General features: G+C 43.1%; 1 protein-coding gene across 1 annotated transcript in view; it reads left to right on the top strand.

Moving 5' to 3' along the window:
• The first annotated feature begins 906 nt into the window (after window positions 1-906).
• The window catches only part of LOC111935282 (uncharacterized), a 29429-nt gene continuing 11896 nt past the window's right edge, over window positions 907-18439 (top strand). Inside the window, exons 1-8 of the mRNA XM_086845808.1 lie at window positions 907-1062; window positions 2743-2834; window positions 3850-4082; window positions 10608-10844; window positions 11467-11544; window positions 12748-12964; window positions 17597-17805; window positions 18315-18387. Of these exons, the coding sequence (XP_086701934.1) occupies window positions 950-1062; window positions 2743-2834; window positions 3850-4082; window positions 10608-10844; window positions 11467-11544; window positions 12748-12964; window positions 17597-17805; window positions 18315-18387 (1252 nt within the window). The 5' untranslated portion in view covers window positions 907-949. The remainder of the gene's footprint in view (window positions 1063-2742; window positions 2835-3849; window positions 4083-10607; window positions 10845-11466; window positions 11545-12747; window positions 12965-17596; window positions 17806-18314; window positions 18388-18439) is intronic.

The following is an 18439-nucleotide window of genomic DNA, read 5'->3' as shown; positions in this document are numbered from 1 at the left end:
CCCCCTTTTCCTATCACTACTTGCCTTAGAAATGGTTTCTCTTCAACCTTCTTGTAGGCTCCCTGCAGGTACTGGGAGGCCACAGAAGTGAAAAAGATGTCCTTTTTCACTCATTCCACATAGTTCTCTGCAGCTTTTCTATCACAAGCAATAAAACCCTGCCAGGGGCAATCTGCTCCACCCCAGTTACGGCCTCTTGGTGCTTTCATAACCCAGCACGTGCTCTTACACTTGAGGAGTGGGGGAGTTTCTCTGAACCATGCCTCGCCCTCTGGGGCCATGGCTTGCTGTGATCCATGGTGGATTGCTGCCTTGAGGGTTTTCTGGGATCTCAGGGCAGGTTTAGTACCATGGGCAGCATTGCTTGGGCCCCCAGAGCCAGGTGATCTGGATCCTGGAGATGTCTCCACAGCCTTTGGAGCGCTGTGTGCTGTGAGCACAGACACAGCTTGGGGGCACTTGTGCATCCCATTGACACACAGATCCTCCTTTTTACAAAGCTTCACCCCTGTCTGCATCTCCTGCCTGGTTTGGCAAGAGCAGCTTTGGAAGCATTCTGTTTCCTCCAAGAAAAATGGTACCTGGAGGAGTGGGGTTTGTGTGCAGTTGTTTGGTGTTTGATGTTTGTCTTGGAGCTTTAAAGGCAAAATTCATGTGTTCAAAGTATTCTTATTCTTGATCAGCTCTGAGGGGAAAAGGGAGAAAGCATGCAGCAAAAATCTGTTAGAAATAAAAGATTTTTTTCAGTTTGAAAAGGTTTTCATGATTGTTTTCATAGCCCTTCAAAACCCTGTATTTTGTATAAAAAAAAAAAGCACACCTGTGTTTATGTACTTTAAACTCCACTTCCACTGATTGAGCAGTTACAAAATCATTATTCTTCCTTTTAATTTCCATTTCAGAAACTCCGGCTGGGCACATTGCTGAGAACCTTCTCAAAGCCAAAGAAATGGCCCTCAATGACTCTCGTGTACCTGAACAGCTCAGGAATTACTTACAAAAAGCTCTTGATGTTGCTCTTGGCCTAGACCCTTACCTGGATGCAATGGCAACTTCCAAGAGGTACAGATTCCCCTTTGTAACCTTTTGTCTGGGTTTGGGTGAATATGTTGTTAGATTTTCTGTCTAGAACATGCCAGAAACATGGGGGACAGTGCCAAGAAGTGGAATGAGACTGAAGTGCACCCAAACACGTAGCAAAGTGTGCATGGATATGTGTGTGTGAGCCCACAGCCCGGAGGAAAGGAGGTGAGGAAAAAAGGGGAGGTGAGACTAAAAGGGGAGGTGAGAATAAAAAGCTTTAACTCTAAATTTTTGAAGATATTCTCCCAACTGGTTGTTGACTGTGGCAGTGTCTGAGTTGGAGCATATCCTGGGGAACACCAGCCTCCACACAGAGCTCGCTGGAAGGCAGAGTGAGCCTCTGGATCCAGCTGGTGCTGGGATAAATAAAGAGTGAGGAAAACCTGCACCTCTGGATCCACCCTCTAATAACAGCCTTTATATGTGGCTTTTATCTCCAAGCACTCAACAAACATTAATTAATCTGCTAACTAAATTACTCTGGTAACTAAACTAATTAATTAAACTAATTTAAGGTATCATTAATTCAGAAGTCCAACTGATACCCTCATTATTCTTTTTTGAGCTACATTATATTACCCAGCCATGTGGGGTCTGCTAAACAATTCCCATTTATCAGTGTACATTTTGATATGTGGAAAAAGCCAGTTCTGTCTAAAATTGACAATGTGTAAACTGTTCCAGGCTGTGGATTATGGGAACGCTGAGCGTTCGCTCTGTTGCTGAAATAATAGCTGATAGTTGTTTGACTTACACTTGCTGTAGGATAATAGCTATACATTATCTTATTAAAGTTGTTAAAGCATTTGTGAGGGGCAGAAAAGAGGTTATATGAAATGTTCTACTCTTTAAGTCTTGGATTATCTGACTGTGGCTGACACGGGTTATGTATTCTTTCTCATTTTACTGAGTGGAGGAGGGGGGAGCTGGAGGGAACAAACCCACTGAAATGGCTCTAAATTCTGGCCCAAAGAATGATCACCATCCATTTCTGGTGGTTACTTTCTTCACATAGGATAATCTAACCTGTCTGGAGGCTATGGACTTCTTCCAGTCCTCTATTGCCTTCCCTGTGTAATAGGTAACATCTCACTTCATCCAGAGACATTGTCACAGGCCTGACTTCTGTGAAATAGCATCTGGAGGCACCCTGCTTTTCTGAGCACTTTGTGAGGAGAAACATTTTTTTCCTCTGTCTTGTAAAAAAATTAGATTTTATGTCTTTTCCCCTATTCTGCAAAGAAACCTTATTTTTGGCTGAAACAAAAATAATAATTGTAGAACTGAACAAAACCTGGCCAGGGTAACTGGAGTAATTCACTCAAACCAGCAGATAGTTGGAGACCTGTCTGGGACCAGCTGAAAATGGGAAAGGTTTGGGGTTGAAGAGTGGGGAATTCTTTCACATGGCCCCTTCTTCCCAAGCCCCTATGGCTGGGGTGGCTGCCTGCACTGAGATGTGCTTATTGCCAAACTAGATTCTCTTAGGATTCGAATTTAGGATTCTTGCAATGCTTCTGGGCTAATTCTTCATGGTCATGCATGGATGAAGCTTTTCCAGGAGTTCCCTCTTGGTTGCTGCTTTTTGTGCTGGATGCTCAGATTTTGGTTGTTACCATTATATTGAAATGTCTTTTTTTTTTTTTTTTTTTTTTGTAGAAAAACTTCCCCTGAGCACATCCCAGGGGATGCTGAAGGAGTTGAAAGCAGAGTCAGGCCGCAGGAAACATGTGCCTCTGACTCTTTGAATGGCAAGTTGGTCAACCAAGAGGGTAAAATTGCACCAGATTGGTGTAAAGGTTGTCACTGAAGTTGAAGCTATCATCCTCTACTCTGTCTTGAGCAAGGAGAGGATGAATGCCATGGAAATGCTCAGAAAATGTGGGAAATCACTTATAAAGAAAGATATGAGCTTTCTGTGGGCTTTGATTTTCCTCTGGCACAAGTTTTCCTGTACCGTGCCACCCGTGCCCTTGTGTTCACTCACACGTGCCCACACAGAAGTGCTTTAATTCACAGTGAGTGCTTTAATCCCCATCCCTCAGTGAACAGCAAAGAGATCATCCCCCTTCCAGGAAGGGAAAGGGATTGAAATTGTTTCTGTTTTGGGTTTGGGCTATCTGATAGGGTTTTTTTGTGCTTTTTGTGGTGGAGGTGGCTGTGGCCAAGCACTGCACCTTTACAAGTAGCAATACTCAGGCTTGTATCCTCTTATAAAGCCTATTACACTTAATCTATTCCCAGATTCATTCTTCCCAGATGTTCTCATCTTTGGAGTAATATATCATCCCAGTGAAGTACTCTTATAATCTATTACACTAATACATTGTTCGAAGGACACCACTGATGATAAATTTCTTAAATGATGGTGCTGTCTAGGGATAATGACTCTAAGAGCAAATGCAAGGTAATGTAGTGATTTTTTTTTTTTTTTTTAATGCTGGATTCCAGAAAGAATATGGAGCCATCTCAAAGCCATTTTCATATGGGGGAATGTTAAAATATGCAATATTTCAAGCACTATTTAACAAGCACTTGAACAATAGCAGCATTGATGATAAAGGTTCTACATTTAAAATCAGTCCTTTTATTCTGTTGTCTTTTAGCTGCATTTTAGATGAAATTTTGTCAGATTCTGTTGTTAAACCCTTATTTGAGAGTGTTTTAAGATTAGGGTTTTTTTAATGATCACTTAAAAGGCACATCTAATTTTCATTGTGAACAAAGCATAGTCTTTTTCACATTTTCATCCTTGTCTTTCCACAGGCCAAATTTTTAGGATGTTTGTCCATATGATGAGAGCCAGGAAGATTTTATTAATTGGCAAGCTTAAAGGTTACAGTATCCTTGCTATTGCAGAGGAATTGCCAGAGGATGGCAAAATCTTTGCCTGTGCAGAAGCGCCGTATCTCGGAGTGAACAGCCAGGAAGCATTTGATTATTCCTCAGATGGCAAAAAGATAAGCATGCGAGTGGGACCAGTGGCAGACACCTTGGAGGTAAAGTCAGCTGGAAAGGAGGGTTTGGGAGTTCTTGTGAAGAGCACATTAAAGAATTTCAGGCAGGTTCTCTTTCCTGCCCACACGATGCTGGATGGTGGCTCTGGTTTGCTTGCAAATGTGTGAACTGAGGTTATTTCCTATTTCCAGTACATGATGGGGCAGCTCTGTCACACAAGACAGTTTTCCTCTCTTTTAATTAAAATCCTGCAGCTTCTTGATCAGAGGAATCACAGGCTCCCAATGTAGGTCGATGGGCTTCAATGGCAGTTTAACTCAACGTGGGCTGGCTTTGTTTCAGATCCCTAATTCCAAATATAACAAACAGGAAGAGTGTATCTGTACCCTGCTGACCCTGCTTTTGAGAAGGACAGCTTGCTCCCAATGTTCACACGAGTTGGGAAACTCCTGGAGAAGTTTATAATTCTGCCAAAACCTCTCACTGTTTTTCCCCACAGCAAATTCCCAGATGAATTAGACCCCACTTTCTCACTTCCAGAGGAATGTGAAAAGTTTCATAAAAATAATGCCTTAGCTGTACTTGTTTCATTCTGACTGGTGACTTTGTCCCAGGAAAGACAAATCTTGTGATTGCTGGCAGCTCACATTTAATTCCAGTTTATGGATCTCCAGGACTTTGCTGCAGGTCCAGCATGAGACAGATGGTGCCCATACCAGGTTCATTAAAAACTCTTTCTATTATTAATACAAATCAATTTGATCTGATTTCATTTTCAATCAGGATGTGTCAGTGTGAGCCTGATTGTAACTTTATTTGCATTAGCAGGTACCATATTTATTTCTAAAATGAAATGGCCAGGAGCTTTCTGACCTCTGGTTTTCCTGACCTCCAAGTTTGATAAGAAAGAAACAAAGAGCTTTGCAAGTGTACAAAAAAATGAAATGTTACAGATCACCTGCAATGTGCAGCATTTAAAATCCCAGCTCCCTGCAGTGAGTGTGAAATTAATTGAATTGCTGTTGCTCTCTAGTGCCCATTCTGTGCAACTGACTTACTGTGACTGAATTAAAATATCTAGAGGCAGGCAGAGTACATGCTGTGTAGAGATTAAAGAAGGGAGCAAAGACATGAAAATTAAATCCTTAAAACAGAATGTTGCAATTGATTTTATATCCTCCAATTGCAACATGAAGGCACATCGTGACCCCAGTTCTGCAGGTGCTCAGAACTTCAAATACCTCTTGGAGCTGTTGGGAACAGAGATGCTCAAGTTTGGCAGGAGAGATCCCAGCATGGGGACACCTTTCTGTGCAGGATTTCTGCACTGGGCTCTGAACTTTTGCTATTCAGTGTGGCAGGCATTTTGTCATCAGTATCAGGACAGTCAGGATTGTCCCACAGGTTTGATCCACAATGGCTGTAAATGCTGAAGCAATGGATTTGGTGGCCTCTCTGGTGCATTTGCATTTTGGGCTTCTGGAGGTTTGCCCAGCTGGAGTGTGGCAGCTGCATGGGATTCCTGGGTGTGTGGAAGAGGCTCTGTGGACAGCAGGCTGCCTTTTCCCTCCCAGATGACCAGTGTAGGATGGGGACTGAGGCTTCCTTTGCAGCTGAAAGGCAGGAGGACAAGGCAGTGACAGGCAGGAGATGGGTGAGGGATGGCACTGCAGGGCTCTCACAACTCAGCTTCACAGAGGAAGTGGAGAACATTTCTGTCCCTCATGGTCTGTGGGGAGGCTGGCCTAGAGCAGAGCTGGCTAACATTTACTGATGAGCACTGTGAGGTTTAGAAGAGCTGGAACAAGCTCTGGCAATGATTGTCCTTGTTGCCTACAGAGTCTGCACACCTAGGTGTCATTCTTGTCCCTTTGGAGAAACCAGAAGGCAGAGATGGACACGCACCAATTGCTCTTTGGAGATGGGTGATGCAGCTTTCTTGCTTGGTGTTGTTTCTTTCTTGATGTTGGCTGAATCTCACTTCTAAGCCGAGAGCAGCAGGGCAGTATTTCTGTTTATCTGCTGCTCCTCAAATTTTTGCAATAATGCAACTCCTGGGAGCAGGATTTGCATCGCTGCCCTGGCCCTTTCAAAGCAAGAAAATGTCATATGATCTGTAGATTAACTACCTGTCAGGGAAATTCTTCCCTGCTGCATGAAGCTATGATTCAGCATGTCCAAACTATCAGGAGTATGATCTCTCCCTTCTGGTGTAAAACTGGAGTACCTAGGAGCTGCATCCCAGCCTCAGGTATCATCCATGTGCTGCAGGATGTGCCCAGTGCTGTCCCCACAGCTGCTTCTGCCAGACAAGGAAGCTGCCAGATCTTGCAGCTGTTGCCATAAGGATGCAGCACATCTGCCCTCTGTGCCTGAGGGTCACAGAATTTTGCACATTGTTTTGAAATGTGGACCGAGGGGAAGCCTTTCTTCAGGTTGAGTCTCAGGTACAGGTGTCTTCAGTGGGAATTAGCTACCTATTCAACATGTTCTGGGCCAGTGTTTACAAACATTTCCCAACAAATCTTCCCTTAAGTCTGAACTCTGTTGAGCCATGCCTGGATAATGTGCCTTGCCATGGATTTGCTGCCAGCAAGAGCCTGATCCTGCACAAAGAGCTTCCTTCAATTCCCAGTGGACTTTTGATGAACAATGGATGCAGGATTGAGACTGGAAGGAATGCAAACTATGACAAAATTATTCCCATCCATTATTTTGATCCATCCATTTTAAAAATTGAAAATGCAACACAAAAACAACGCGGTGTTTGCAGCTGATTCTACTGATTGCAGGGCATTGTGGAAGCATGTCAGGGTTTGCTTTCTTCTTTTTTCCCTCCTGTTAGCAGACAGAGTAGGTGAAGAGGTTGAGCTGCAGATCTCATTTCTCCTGTTTTGCTGCTTGTGAAGTCTGCCAACAGAATCCACCTTGACAAAGTCAAGGACTCTGCGTTTAATGTTGAACTGAGTGAATAAATTATGCATGAAATTGTGTCGGAGTCTCTAGTGTGCTCTAGAATTGCTCCTTTTGATATGAAAGGTTAATTCAGAAAGGAGTCCAAAATAGCTGGAAATTGTGGGGATAAGTGGATAGTATTCACTGTTGTGAGCTGTTATTACTAGAAATTGCATTCCCTCTCTGGCTTCCCTAGAGATTTCTCTTTGCTGGTGAATATAAACTGTACTCAATAGAATAGCATTTAGGAGTAACAAGAGTGTATGTCCACACACAGTAAAATATTCTAATGGTGTTTTAAAAGGAAACTGTACTTTTTCATGTATTCTGTGCACCCCAAGGATGGATTGCTATTACATTTAGGTCAAGAACAAGGCACAGGATAGGTAATAAGTTTTGAGTACATCTTTATTACAAATATGCTGACTGTATGATCCATATCAAAGGAACTGGGCAGTAATTTTTTTTTTCTGATTGAGTTTGTATGTGCCTTATGAGAGTGTTGTCTCTGATCAGGGCTCCAATCAGGTTTTCCCTGAGCTTGCTTTGGCAGAAGATTCATTCATGTTTTTATTCAGGATAACCTCTCCCTGATCTTTTGCTGTATCCATCAGCAGGGCTACTGTGCCCTTTCTCATGGTCACTTTTGGTACATCTCAATGGAATGCAGTGCTGCACTTCCTTTTTTTTTTTTTTTTTTAATCCAAGAGGAAGTTAATGACTCACTGTAATCAAAAGCATTAATTTTAGCCAAGTTTGCTCTGAATTAAAACTCTTAGTGCCATCTGTTACCATCTATGATGACTCTGTAGCAAGGAGCAGGGATTGCACTGTAAACACTCAGGAAATTAGTTTCAGCAGGATATTTTGCAGGCAGATTATTTCCTTCTGGATCTCAGCTTTCCTCACAGTTGGAGGCATTTGGGCTCTGCTTCTCCAAGTGAAGGACAGTGGCATCTCCAGAGTGCTGTGAGGTCCCAGTTTGTGCAGGGTGGTCATTTCCTCATTTCCTTCATTTTCCTGTCCATACTGGACAGCATGGAGGTGTCCTCTCCATCACTGTACCCATCTTTTTAGTGCTTGATTCTGCAGCTAGAGCAGATTTTTTTCTTTCTGTCTGTTTTTGTTCATCAGTGGGTGCTGGCAGTGAGGAAATCCTCTCCAGTGTGGTGCCCTGGCCAGAGTGACCACCTGCCTGGTGTGACCTGTGTTTTGCTAGCCAAGGGATTCCAGGAAACAGGGCACTTTCCTCTCCCTATGGGTGTTATCCTCCTGTGTAGAGGCTGCCCTAGAGGTAAGGCTGGTTCAAGGAATTTTGTGGATTCCTTTTATAGCCCTGGAGCTGTTCCTAGCCTAATATGGAAAACCCAGCAAGAATTACAAAGCTGTGGAAACAAGATCAAATGAAGGCAGGTCCTAGGACAAGCTCAGGCTATTCCTTCCCTCTGTCAGGCACTGGGTATTTGGTTGACCAAGTGTCCTTGCTGGTTGGACATTCAGAACTCAGTGAAGTGGCAGAAGAGAAATGCCTTAGAAACCATGGCCAGGCACACCCAGGCAGTGCAAGAACAAGCCAGGGGTGCACTGATTGCACATCCAACCCAGGCACCCTCCTGGATGGAGCTGCGATGTTAAAAGGTGATTTATCTGTAGCAGAAGACAGATAGGAAAAAGATAAGCTGTCAGCAGGTAGGCAGTACAGAAAGAGGGCTGAAACGAGAAGTCCAGCTAATATCCAGAGAGCTGCACAACTCCATATGGACCTAATGAAGTCAATACATTAAAGTGAGATTCTTTTTCATTAGGGAGCCGTCCCACGGAGCAGGAGTAACATATGTTCAGCGATGGCCACATCTGTTTCTGAATGTCTGCCCCCCACCTCCTCCACCCAGGAAGGTTACAAGTCAGAAAGTAGTGATAAGTCATGATAATTACTTGAATTTGGCTTTGGCTCTTCTCCCTGAGGAATGAGACCTCTAATCTCTCTTTGTGATGGGCTCCTCTGCCCAGCTTTGATCTTCTGACCCTTCCTGAAGTATCTATATTGGACAGACTGACTGAGGTGCAACCTGACATGAGATACTTGTCCACAGTAGCAAAAATGTTCCACTGCTTTCCACCAATGTGGCTCAAGAGGGAACCAGGGCAAGATTTTCTTGCTGGTCATGAAATGAAAAGATGAATCCCAGGAATCCAGATGTCCCAGTTTCTGCTACATTTATAATAAACTAGCATATATTTGGCCTTAAGGTCTTCTTTCATTATAGTGTAATGTGTCCTAAATGTGGACTCATGAATGCTTTCAGCAGAGTTTCTGTGCTATCAAGCATCCACATTAAATGTGACTATCCAAGCTTAATTCCACTAACAAGCCCACAATGACACCAGTTTGCACAACAGAGGAGCTCAGAGCTCCAATGATCTGCTTTCCTCTGTTTCCTTGCCTGCACCACACACTCCCTGCCTCAGAAAGGCTGCTGAAATCTCTCTTTGGGAGCCATTAACCTCACTCCCAAAACCAAACCAGTTTTTCACATTCTGTTGTTGATGCTTTTGCTGGTACATCCCAAGGGACGGCTCATCGCTCATCGTGCACAGTGTCTCTAAACACAAAAGGGAAATCTGGACGCAAGAAGTACCATTAAAAGTCGTGGTAGAGACAGTGAGTTCTGGGAAACAGAACTGTTTCTCTTTTCCCTTGAAATGCAAAGACTTGAAAGCATTTCTGCTCGCCGAGATAGGTGGATGAGTTGTTGTTTCATTGCAACGCACACAGATGCAGTTAAATAGTCCCAGATGGAATCTGAAATATTCCATAGCAGCCTCTTGGGCAGCGAGTGCATTAACTGCCACAGGAGAAGGCTGTAAAGGCTCCCATCTGGTCATCTATCAACACTTTTATACATTATCATCAGCAGCCTGCTTGGAGGGAAGGTGTGCCACATTTCTGAAAATCCAATTAGATGATAGCAGCCAGTTCTCTTTTATCCTCTCTGTTGCTGAGCCATCCAAAGCATTTTTTTAGATTAAAGAAACATCATTTTCCTTCACAGGGGCTGTGCTGCTTTATCTCTATCATGACCTGTTCTTTCATGTGCTTTATAATTCTATTATTAATTGGGATTTCAACCCTTTTCCTGCTACTGAAGTGGGACACACTAGTTTGCAATTCCCAGATCTGCCTTATGCCTCTTTTTTTATCCCAGGCTGATATAATTGCCACTCTTCAATTTGTTGATAGTTACTCTTTTGAGAAGAGAGAACTTACTGCAGCACCTTAGTGTCAGGGTTTGATGCCAGTCTTCCCCTGATGGATCAATTTACTTTGACTCAAGGTATGCAGGTGTTTCTGCCTCTCAACACCATAAGCTGGGATGAGCCATCCTCTTTTATATCCTGATTTTCCTTGAGAAGTTCAGAGATTCATTGCTGAAGAATTGTTTGCAAAGCATGGAAAATTCCCAAGACCTCTAGAAGCAGTTCTAGCAGTGTGACCTTAAAAGAACAAGTTTCCATCTGGTTTGGGGTTTATATAAAGGACAAATAAATGGCAACATGTTAAACTTTCAGGTAAATAATTAGTGTTTTCTCCAATATAATTTTTTTCCCAGGCATTACATGCTGAGGATGAGCACTTTGATATAGTCTTTATTGATGCTGATCAAAGGAATGCTGTTCAGTACTACAGCTTTGTCATGGATAACCACTTGCTGAGCATGGATGCAGTGATCTGTGTAGAGAATACACTCATGAAAGGACAAGTCTACCTGGAGAATGTATCAGATGAAAATGTACTAGCTGTCAGAAAATTAAATTCAGTGATTAATTCAGATCCTCGTGTTGAGCAGGTTAGTGCAACGCCATTGGTTAAGGTGCCCGCAGTGCTGCATCTATGGATTTTGCAAAGTACTCTTTAAAATGCTTCTTTTGTTGGTGCAATTATCCAAAGGACCTAAAATGAACTCAGATTTTATTATAATTCACCTCACTTGAGCTCTAGGTATGAGTTTCTGTGTTCAGGAGTGGTCCCTACTCTGTCTACATCTTATAGAGTGTTAAAGGCAAGATAAAAGGAGAGCACTTAAGAGTGAATAATCAGCTCTACAGCACAACTAAAGAATCACCACTCTGCTTTAAAGGCTCTGGGGGCTGTAGGGCATCATCAGCACAAGAGTCAGCAAAGAGAATAAAAAGATGAAGTTATAGGATGCACAAACAGTATGTTGTGATTTTAGAAAACAGAGAGACAAAATTGCATTTTTTTCCTCCTGGCATTTGTGTAAGCAATGAGTTTGGAAGAGGAATGTGAGCAAATACAAATGCCTGACATGCTTGTGTTGGAGGGAGCTTCAGCTGAAGAACAGGAGTAGAGAAAAACTACTGTGGCCTGAGGATTATCCTTCATATCAGTGGAATTTGGGCAACAGAAAGTCAGGTACAAAGCAGATGGGAACTGTGTTGTATTTGCAGGTGATTTTGCCTGTGCAGAGTGGACTGAGCCTCATTCGAAGGAGCCCTGTGCCTCCAGATGCAGTGATTGAATCCAAGGTGGGTATTTCCTCTCTCTGAGCATTTTGGGAAAATTTTGACTCTGCCAAGGACAAAATAATTTTCAGGGGTTTGGTGACAAAAACCCAAACATGTGGTTCTGTGATCATGGACTTAGCAACTTAAAACTTTTAAATGGCACTTTTAGCCTCACTAGTCTAGGGTTGCACAAAAGCTGATAAATGCTGATTCCTTGCAAAATCTTTCAGATCAGTTGGTCCTGTGATGAATCTCTGGAGTGACTGGTGTGCTGCTCACCAGGTATCAGTGCCTGGAGCTCTCCCATCCTTCCCATGCAGAGGAGTGTGGGAAGATGGAGCTGAGGACCACCTGTAATGAACCAATATAAAATTTCTGAAATAGTTCATTTTTTTACTCAAAGGCTGCATAGGATGCCCTCCTGTGCTCTCTGAGCTGGGTATTTTCATGGCCTTACATTTTGCTCGTCCTAGGGAAAAAGAAATGGTGCTTTTATCTTTCTCTGTTTTATTCAGTGGGCATCATCCAGCTGTAATGAAATTCCCATCTGGAATCATAATGGCCTACCTCAGTAAACCCAGACCCAAACATGCTGGTTGTTTTGCAGTTTCTGGGCAGTCCCAAAGCTACACCCACTGGCATTTCAGACTCAATATTCTAAACATCTTGTATTTTGCATTTTGATTCCAGTCAGGGGGAAATGATGTATGGCAGCTGATCAGATGACAGCTTGGTTTAAGTTATTGGCTGATATCTTTATTTGTGCACCAGCCTTGTGAAGATATTTTGATTGCACTCTACTTGACCCAAATCCTGCCTTTGGAACCTTGTTCTTAGCCTCTTAGCTGAGCCTGAGGGCACGATTGGGCCCTGGGGATGAAATAAGTGGAAGAATTAATCAGTCAGCTTCTAAGACTTTGTACCCAAGCCAGGCTAGGAAAAGCCATACCCTGCTCTCCTGAAAGTGGAATGGTTGTAGCATCTCCCCAAAGCAAAGCCCTTCTGCTCCATTGTCTGGCACCTTAGTGCTCTTTTTGAGATCAATATCTGTATGGATAAGGGGGCTTTTTGGCTTGAATTAGTAATACTTTTTGTATTAATTAATGGGCCAAGAAGAGGTGTATCCCTGCTCATGCTTGCACCTCATTTTCACCAGCAGAGTCCTTCACAGCTGTCAGTGAGCTCTGCCCTTTACTGTGCAAGGTGTTTGTGTTCTTGTTTCAGGCAGGAGTGGTGAAGGATGATGTCTTCTGGGGCTGCCAGCAGCGCCGCATCCTGGAGCGGCTGCGTTTGGATGGCAGGGTGGCCTATGTCACAGGAGGAGGGCAGGGAATTGGCAGGGCCTTTGCCCACGCCCTGGGGGAAGCTGGGGCTAAAGTGGCTGTGGTGGATCTGGTCCTTGCCAGGGCAGAAGCGGTGGCGTGTGAGCTCAGCCTCAAAGGTAAGCACTGAGCACGGTGGGCACTGTAATGGGTGGATTTCCTTCTTCAAACCTGATACTACTCTGTAGTGCAATCCCCTCCCATCCAGCCCTGCTGGGGAATTGGTGGGAGTAGAGGATTTTCATGCCATGGCCACAAAGCTTGTCCTGCCCTGTCAGTGTTGTCCCAGCAGCCACTGATACCACACCATCCACGAGAGTTATTTATCAATATAAACTCTGCTAGAGGGGCAAAGTGATCCAAACAAAATTCCTCACTAAAAGTGTCCAAAGTGGTGAGCCATGGCTGACAGGAACAGAGAAGGGCCACCTCATACAAGTGAGATCTGTATAACCAGCACTGAACAGAGTAAATCATGCAGCACCTCAGGCTTCACTAGGTGTGAATAAAAGATACAGCCTACCCCCTCTTCCAGACCTTATGGCTGTACCACGAGCCAAAACACCAAAACAGGGGTAGTTGTATTGTCAGTCTGAATCTCTAATTGTGCCCTTTAAATTGAAGACAAGTAATTTTTCAAGATGTCTTTCAGACATGTATGCAAGGTCAGATATGGGAACAAAGTACTGATAGGCATAATAAGTAAAATCCCAAATAAGAGGTAAAATCCTCTACAAACCACTCCTCTTTTAGCAGTAAAAACAGAGAATGTAACATAAAATTGAATTTCCCCCTAGAGCTGTGCTAAACTGCAATTGTAAAGGGGAAAAAGAAAACTGGAAATATAATTTTAATGATAAAAAAAAGGAAGTATTACTCATTTTATAATTCCTTCTGTGAGATTGCACATGAGCCTTCTTCAAAGTTCAGTACTTCATTGTCTCTAAAGATGGACAATTACACAGGAAAATTTCACATTCCCACGTGGATAAAGTCACCAGTATTTGTTTCCACTCTGACTTCTGCAAGGGATTAGGCCATTAGAAACCATATTCTCCAGGAAAAACAGCCCCTGCAGACGTATTTATATCACCTGGAATCAGGATGACACAAGGAATGGTGTCATTCTGGTCTGGATACCATCCTGAAGCTCCCCAGAGAACATTTAAAACAAAACATCCCAGCTCTGCTAAGCAGGAGACACTTCACATGGAGTGTCAGTGCAATGGTTAAAGCTCTGATCCCAAATAATGACCTAGAAAATAGTGTCCAGTTCCTATTACAAATTCTTGAGTCATCCAGTCCCTCCTTCCCTGAAGCTTTTCACTCTCTTATGCACTGGAGTCATATGGTTTTGGCACAAAGTAGCTGTGCCCTACACCTTAACTCTCCTTTTGGACATTTTTTTCCCTGTGAGATCCTGCATATCAAGCAGAGCTATTCGGATAGAAATGGGCTACTTGATAGAGCCATGAGACTTTGGATGCCAACAGCCTATTGGAAAATGAACTTAACTCATCTCCAGGGCATTTTCAGTAGGAGTTTGATCATCTACCCTTCAATGGCTGCCCTACATCTCTGCTCCTTCAGCAGTGGGCTGCCAGCCTGGAGGAGGTGGGGGGTTGTTCCAAAATGCACTCGGAAAGGTCGTGAGGCATAGCAAATATTATTGCAGTCTAAAGTAAAGAAAATCTCACTTCTCACTCTTTACACATCTTTATCCTTTGAGGTCAAATATTATCTATCAATTTGACCAGTGCAGCTGGTCAGGGCACATCTCTTCCATCTCATGATGGGTTTTGAGGTCTCGAATTTATTGTCATTCCCTGTTGGAACAGCCCCCAAACTTTGTAAAGCTTTTGTGAAAGGGAATTATATCCAAATGCCCGTTTTTGGAAAGGATCTGAAAAGGTCAGGTTTTCAATCTCTTTCTCTCCAGAGGTAACTAGAGATTCTAGCCTGGACCTCAGAAGCTTTCCCTTGAAAACTTTTTGTTGAAATCAATGTTTCCATGAAACATTTCGGCTTCAAAGAAGTATCATTCTCTGCTGGAAATAAATTTTGACAAAAAGGTTCAGCTAGCTTTACTCTCAAAATATTCACATGAGTAAATTGAAGCAATCATAACATTAATACGTATTTTTCCTGCTGTAATAGGGACAAAGGGGCTGTGATTTTTTTTCGTCTCTATGGCTGTAGATCTCTAACTCAAAGTTGGAAGCCCAGTGCCCCAAGTCATTCCCATACTGATACTTTTTCAAAACATTTTGCTTAGCTTGCTTAGAGCTGCTCTGCTTCTTATATCAAGGAGCCCTTTCCTGCCTTTTGGGATGGTGCCATCATTTCATGATGAGTTTTAAACATCAGAATGCCTGTGATCTCAGTTTTAGCTTTGTTAGACAGCTCAGGTGTACATCCCCTGTCTGCAGGGCTCTTTGTTTTTAGATCCTGTGTGAATACCTTTTTCAACAGTTACTAATGGATCCTGACTGAAGAACCAAAAATGATGAAACATAACCAAAAAATCCTAAGGGTTACCTTCCACTACACACACCTCTGTCTTCAGGGGGAAATCACTGCCTGTACCCTAAGGGAAGAATTAGTCTGATGGGATTTTTAAAATGTGCATTTTCACTGTAAACTATGCAAATGCCTTGTGCAATGTCACTCCTGATCTTCTTGTCTATATGCAACATGTTACTTCCATTTATAGCGAGAGACCGGAGATGAAGCCCGTGGCAGGGGGACGTGTGTGTGTCCCTGCAGAAGGACACCTCAGGCACACCCAGCACAGGGATTGTCTCCAGCACAGAGCTCCTGGGCTCCTCTCCTGCCCCTCTCATCACAAACCTGCCTCCAAGAGCCCCACAAAACTGAACTGAGGGCTGTGTAGATGCCCTGGCCCCACCATGCACCCAGCAGCCTCGGTCTGTGCTGGGTGTCGTGCCTCTGGTTGTGTCTGTAGATTTGAAGCTATTTTTCCACAGTTTGTTTTATTTATTGTTTTTAACAGGTGGTTTGGGTGGGGGGAGAGAGTAGAGAGACAGAAAGTGGTTTCCTGCCCTCTCTCAGAGTGCAGGGAATCAGCTGAATTGATTAAGGGAGAGTGTGGGACTCCGGTTTGAAGTGAGTGTGGCTTCACTGCTTCTTCGCTAGACACTCACATGTGGCACCTTTTGTCTCATTTTTATAAAGTGACCTATAAGATGAAGCTCTAAATGGGGTGAAAGTTGGAGGGCACGTGAAGAGTGTTTCTGTTACCATTAGTAACACACTTGCACCCGTTTTGTCTGTAAACTGAAAAAGAAAGATTGCAAGAACTCCCTGTGTGTTACTCTTGATAACAATTAGGAGGAGTAACAGGGGCTGTCTGGCTATTCTTATTCTTTCAGCATATTTAGCATAAAACCCGTGATAAAATAAGAGGTCCTGTTTTGTGGCAGAGCATGCATTCATTTTTTAGTTACCTGAATTTTTTCTCTACCATGGAAATGAAAAGAATGTTGTCATCACTGAAGGGGACAGGAGCTCCCACACCCTGGAACCCCAGAGCAGCATCACCTCGGGCTGTGCACTCTGACAGGCTCCTGAAGGCACTGGAGATGAGGAGAAGCTTTTCCATGCAAAAGCCTCTTTCCTGCCATTTTTGTCACTCACACACACCACTGGGCAATTCCTGCTTTTTCTTGCTTTTCCTGGAAGCCTTCATCTCAGCTTCATTTTGGGAGAGTATCCTCCTGGAATAGGCATATCCCTTCTTTTAAATGTTTCATCAGAATGACCTAAAATAGGGACCAGTGTGGAACAAATTTGACATTTATATAGAGGAAAAATATCTTGCTTTAATAGCTGCAGCTTCCTACCCAGGCTGCTGATCATGGTCCAACCCCAGTGGCTGCCTCCCTCCTTCCTTACACAAGACCCATTTCACCACAGCCCTTACTGGTGTGGCCTTGTTTGGATTTGAGGATGGGTGTAGTCCCAGTGGCATCAGGGGCCTCCCCAGACTTCTTACATTGTTTAACAATAAGGGCATTTAAAGCTGATTTTTATAATAAATGAAATTATTTACGGATCAGCGCTGGCGCAAAAGTCAATGGCTGGATTATTTTAGGAAAAAAAAAGCAAAACTTCTGCAGGTTTCAGGTTTGGTAAATCTCTTCATTTCCAAGTGTTTGCATTATTCTGGCAGTGTGATTTTCAATAAATAAGGCACTATGACTGCCATACCTGTGCTCCTGCAGGTACTCCCACTTAGCTCCCACCTAAAACTGCTTTGGTTTTGTCTGATGCCCCCTGCTCTCTGAATGCTGCAGTTCACCCAGAGAGCAGTTTGGGAAGAATGAATTTGATTTCTGTAGCTCCTTGAGGGGGGGCCTGGCATAAGAAAAGCATGTGTAGAGCAGCCTGGAGCCGGGGAAGCTGCAGTTGAGGGTTTGGACAGAAGATGGTGCAGTGTTCCAAGCTTCCTCCTGCCCGAGCAGCAGCCTTGGCTCCCACCTGGGCTCCAGGTCCCTCTCCAGCAAGCAAACCTTGCACCAGCCAGCAACTTTATAATGGTACTGTAGTAACAAACACACGACTTGCTACTGTTTGTGGAGCAATGAACCAAGGTGGAATATAGATATATGTATAAAATACAGCCATATATAAAATATCTCTATATATGAATTAAAAAATAATCATAAAATAGAATATTTTTCCCCCCTGTGAATGCCTGTGCTGACTCCATCGCTCTTGTTTCAATGCAGGCATTAAAAGCCTTGGCTTGGCAGCAGATGTAAGCAAGCCTGAGGATGTGCAAAGGATGGTGGATGCAATAGTGGCTCGCTGGGGCACAATCCACATTGCATGCAACAATGCAGGAATTAACCTGAACTCTGCAAGTGAAGAGACTTCCCTGGAGGAATGGGATAAAACTTTTAATGTTAATTTACGAGGATTATTTTTGTGCTGCCAAGTAAGTGAAATACTGCACTGGTTAGTTTTGCAAATGGGTATTAAAATCTAAGTGTTTCTCTCAAGATATAATAAGACTTTATTAATAATTATCACAATAAAATTGGTCCTAGTTTTGGTGGAACTTAGGAGAGATTTGCTTTATATCAATTACAGATTTTGGTCAATATATTCAAAAGCAGCTGGTACTTGTTGGCTACCCAAGCCCAGGCATTAAAGAAGGGCCAAAATTTTTTGGAAGGGTGGTTATTTGAAAACCAGAAGGCTCAGAGGGGGGAATTCCCAACATTAGTGATTTTTTTAAAAAACATATTGCCAGCAGTGGAGAGGTGTAAAATGGCAATGAGATTTTTTCCTGCATCAGCCATTTTAATACCAAGTTTTTATATCAGGTGCTTAAAAAAAATGTGTTAGCACATCAACTCTTCTGAAAAGACTAATTTATTATCATGTCATTATTAGCACAATCACAGAAAGGGTCACTGGTCTTTCCTTTAATTTCTGTCACAGGCTGCAGGCCGCATTATGCTGAATCAAGGATATGGGAAGATAATTAACACAGCATCTATGGCAAGTTTAATAGGTGAGTGATGAGAGCTAACAGTTGTGCTTCAGAATCCATATTTTAATTACTA

The sequence above is a fragment of the Cyanistes caeruleus genome, chromosome 11 (genome assembly GCF_971803275.1).
Source record: "Cyanistes caeruleus chromosome 11, bCyaCae1.hap1.1, whole genome shotgun sequence".
In the NCBI taxonomy this organism is placed as follows: Eukaryota; Metazoa; Chordata; class Aves; order Passeriformes; family Paridae; genus Cyanistes; species Cyanistes caeruleus.
The sequence above is the reverse complement of the archived record's forward strand: the minus strand, read 5'-3'. Positions and strand labels throughout refer to the sequence as shown.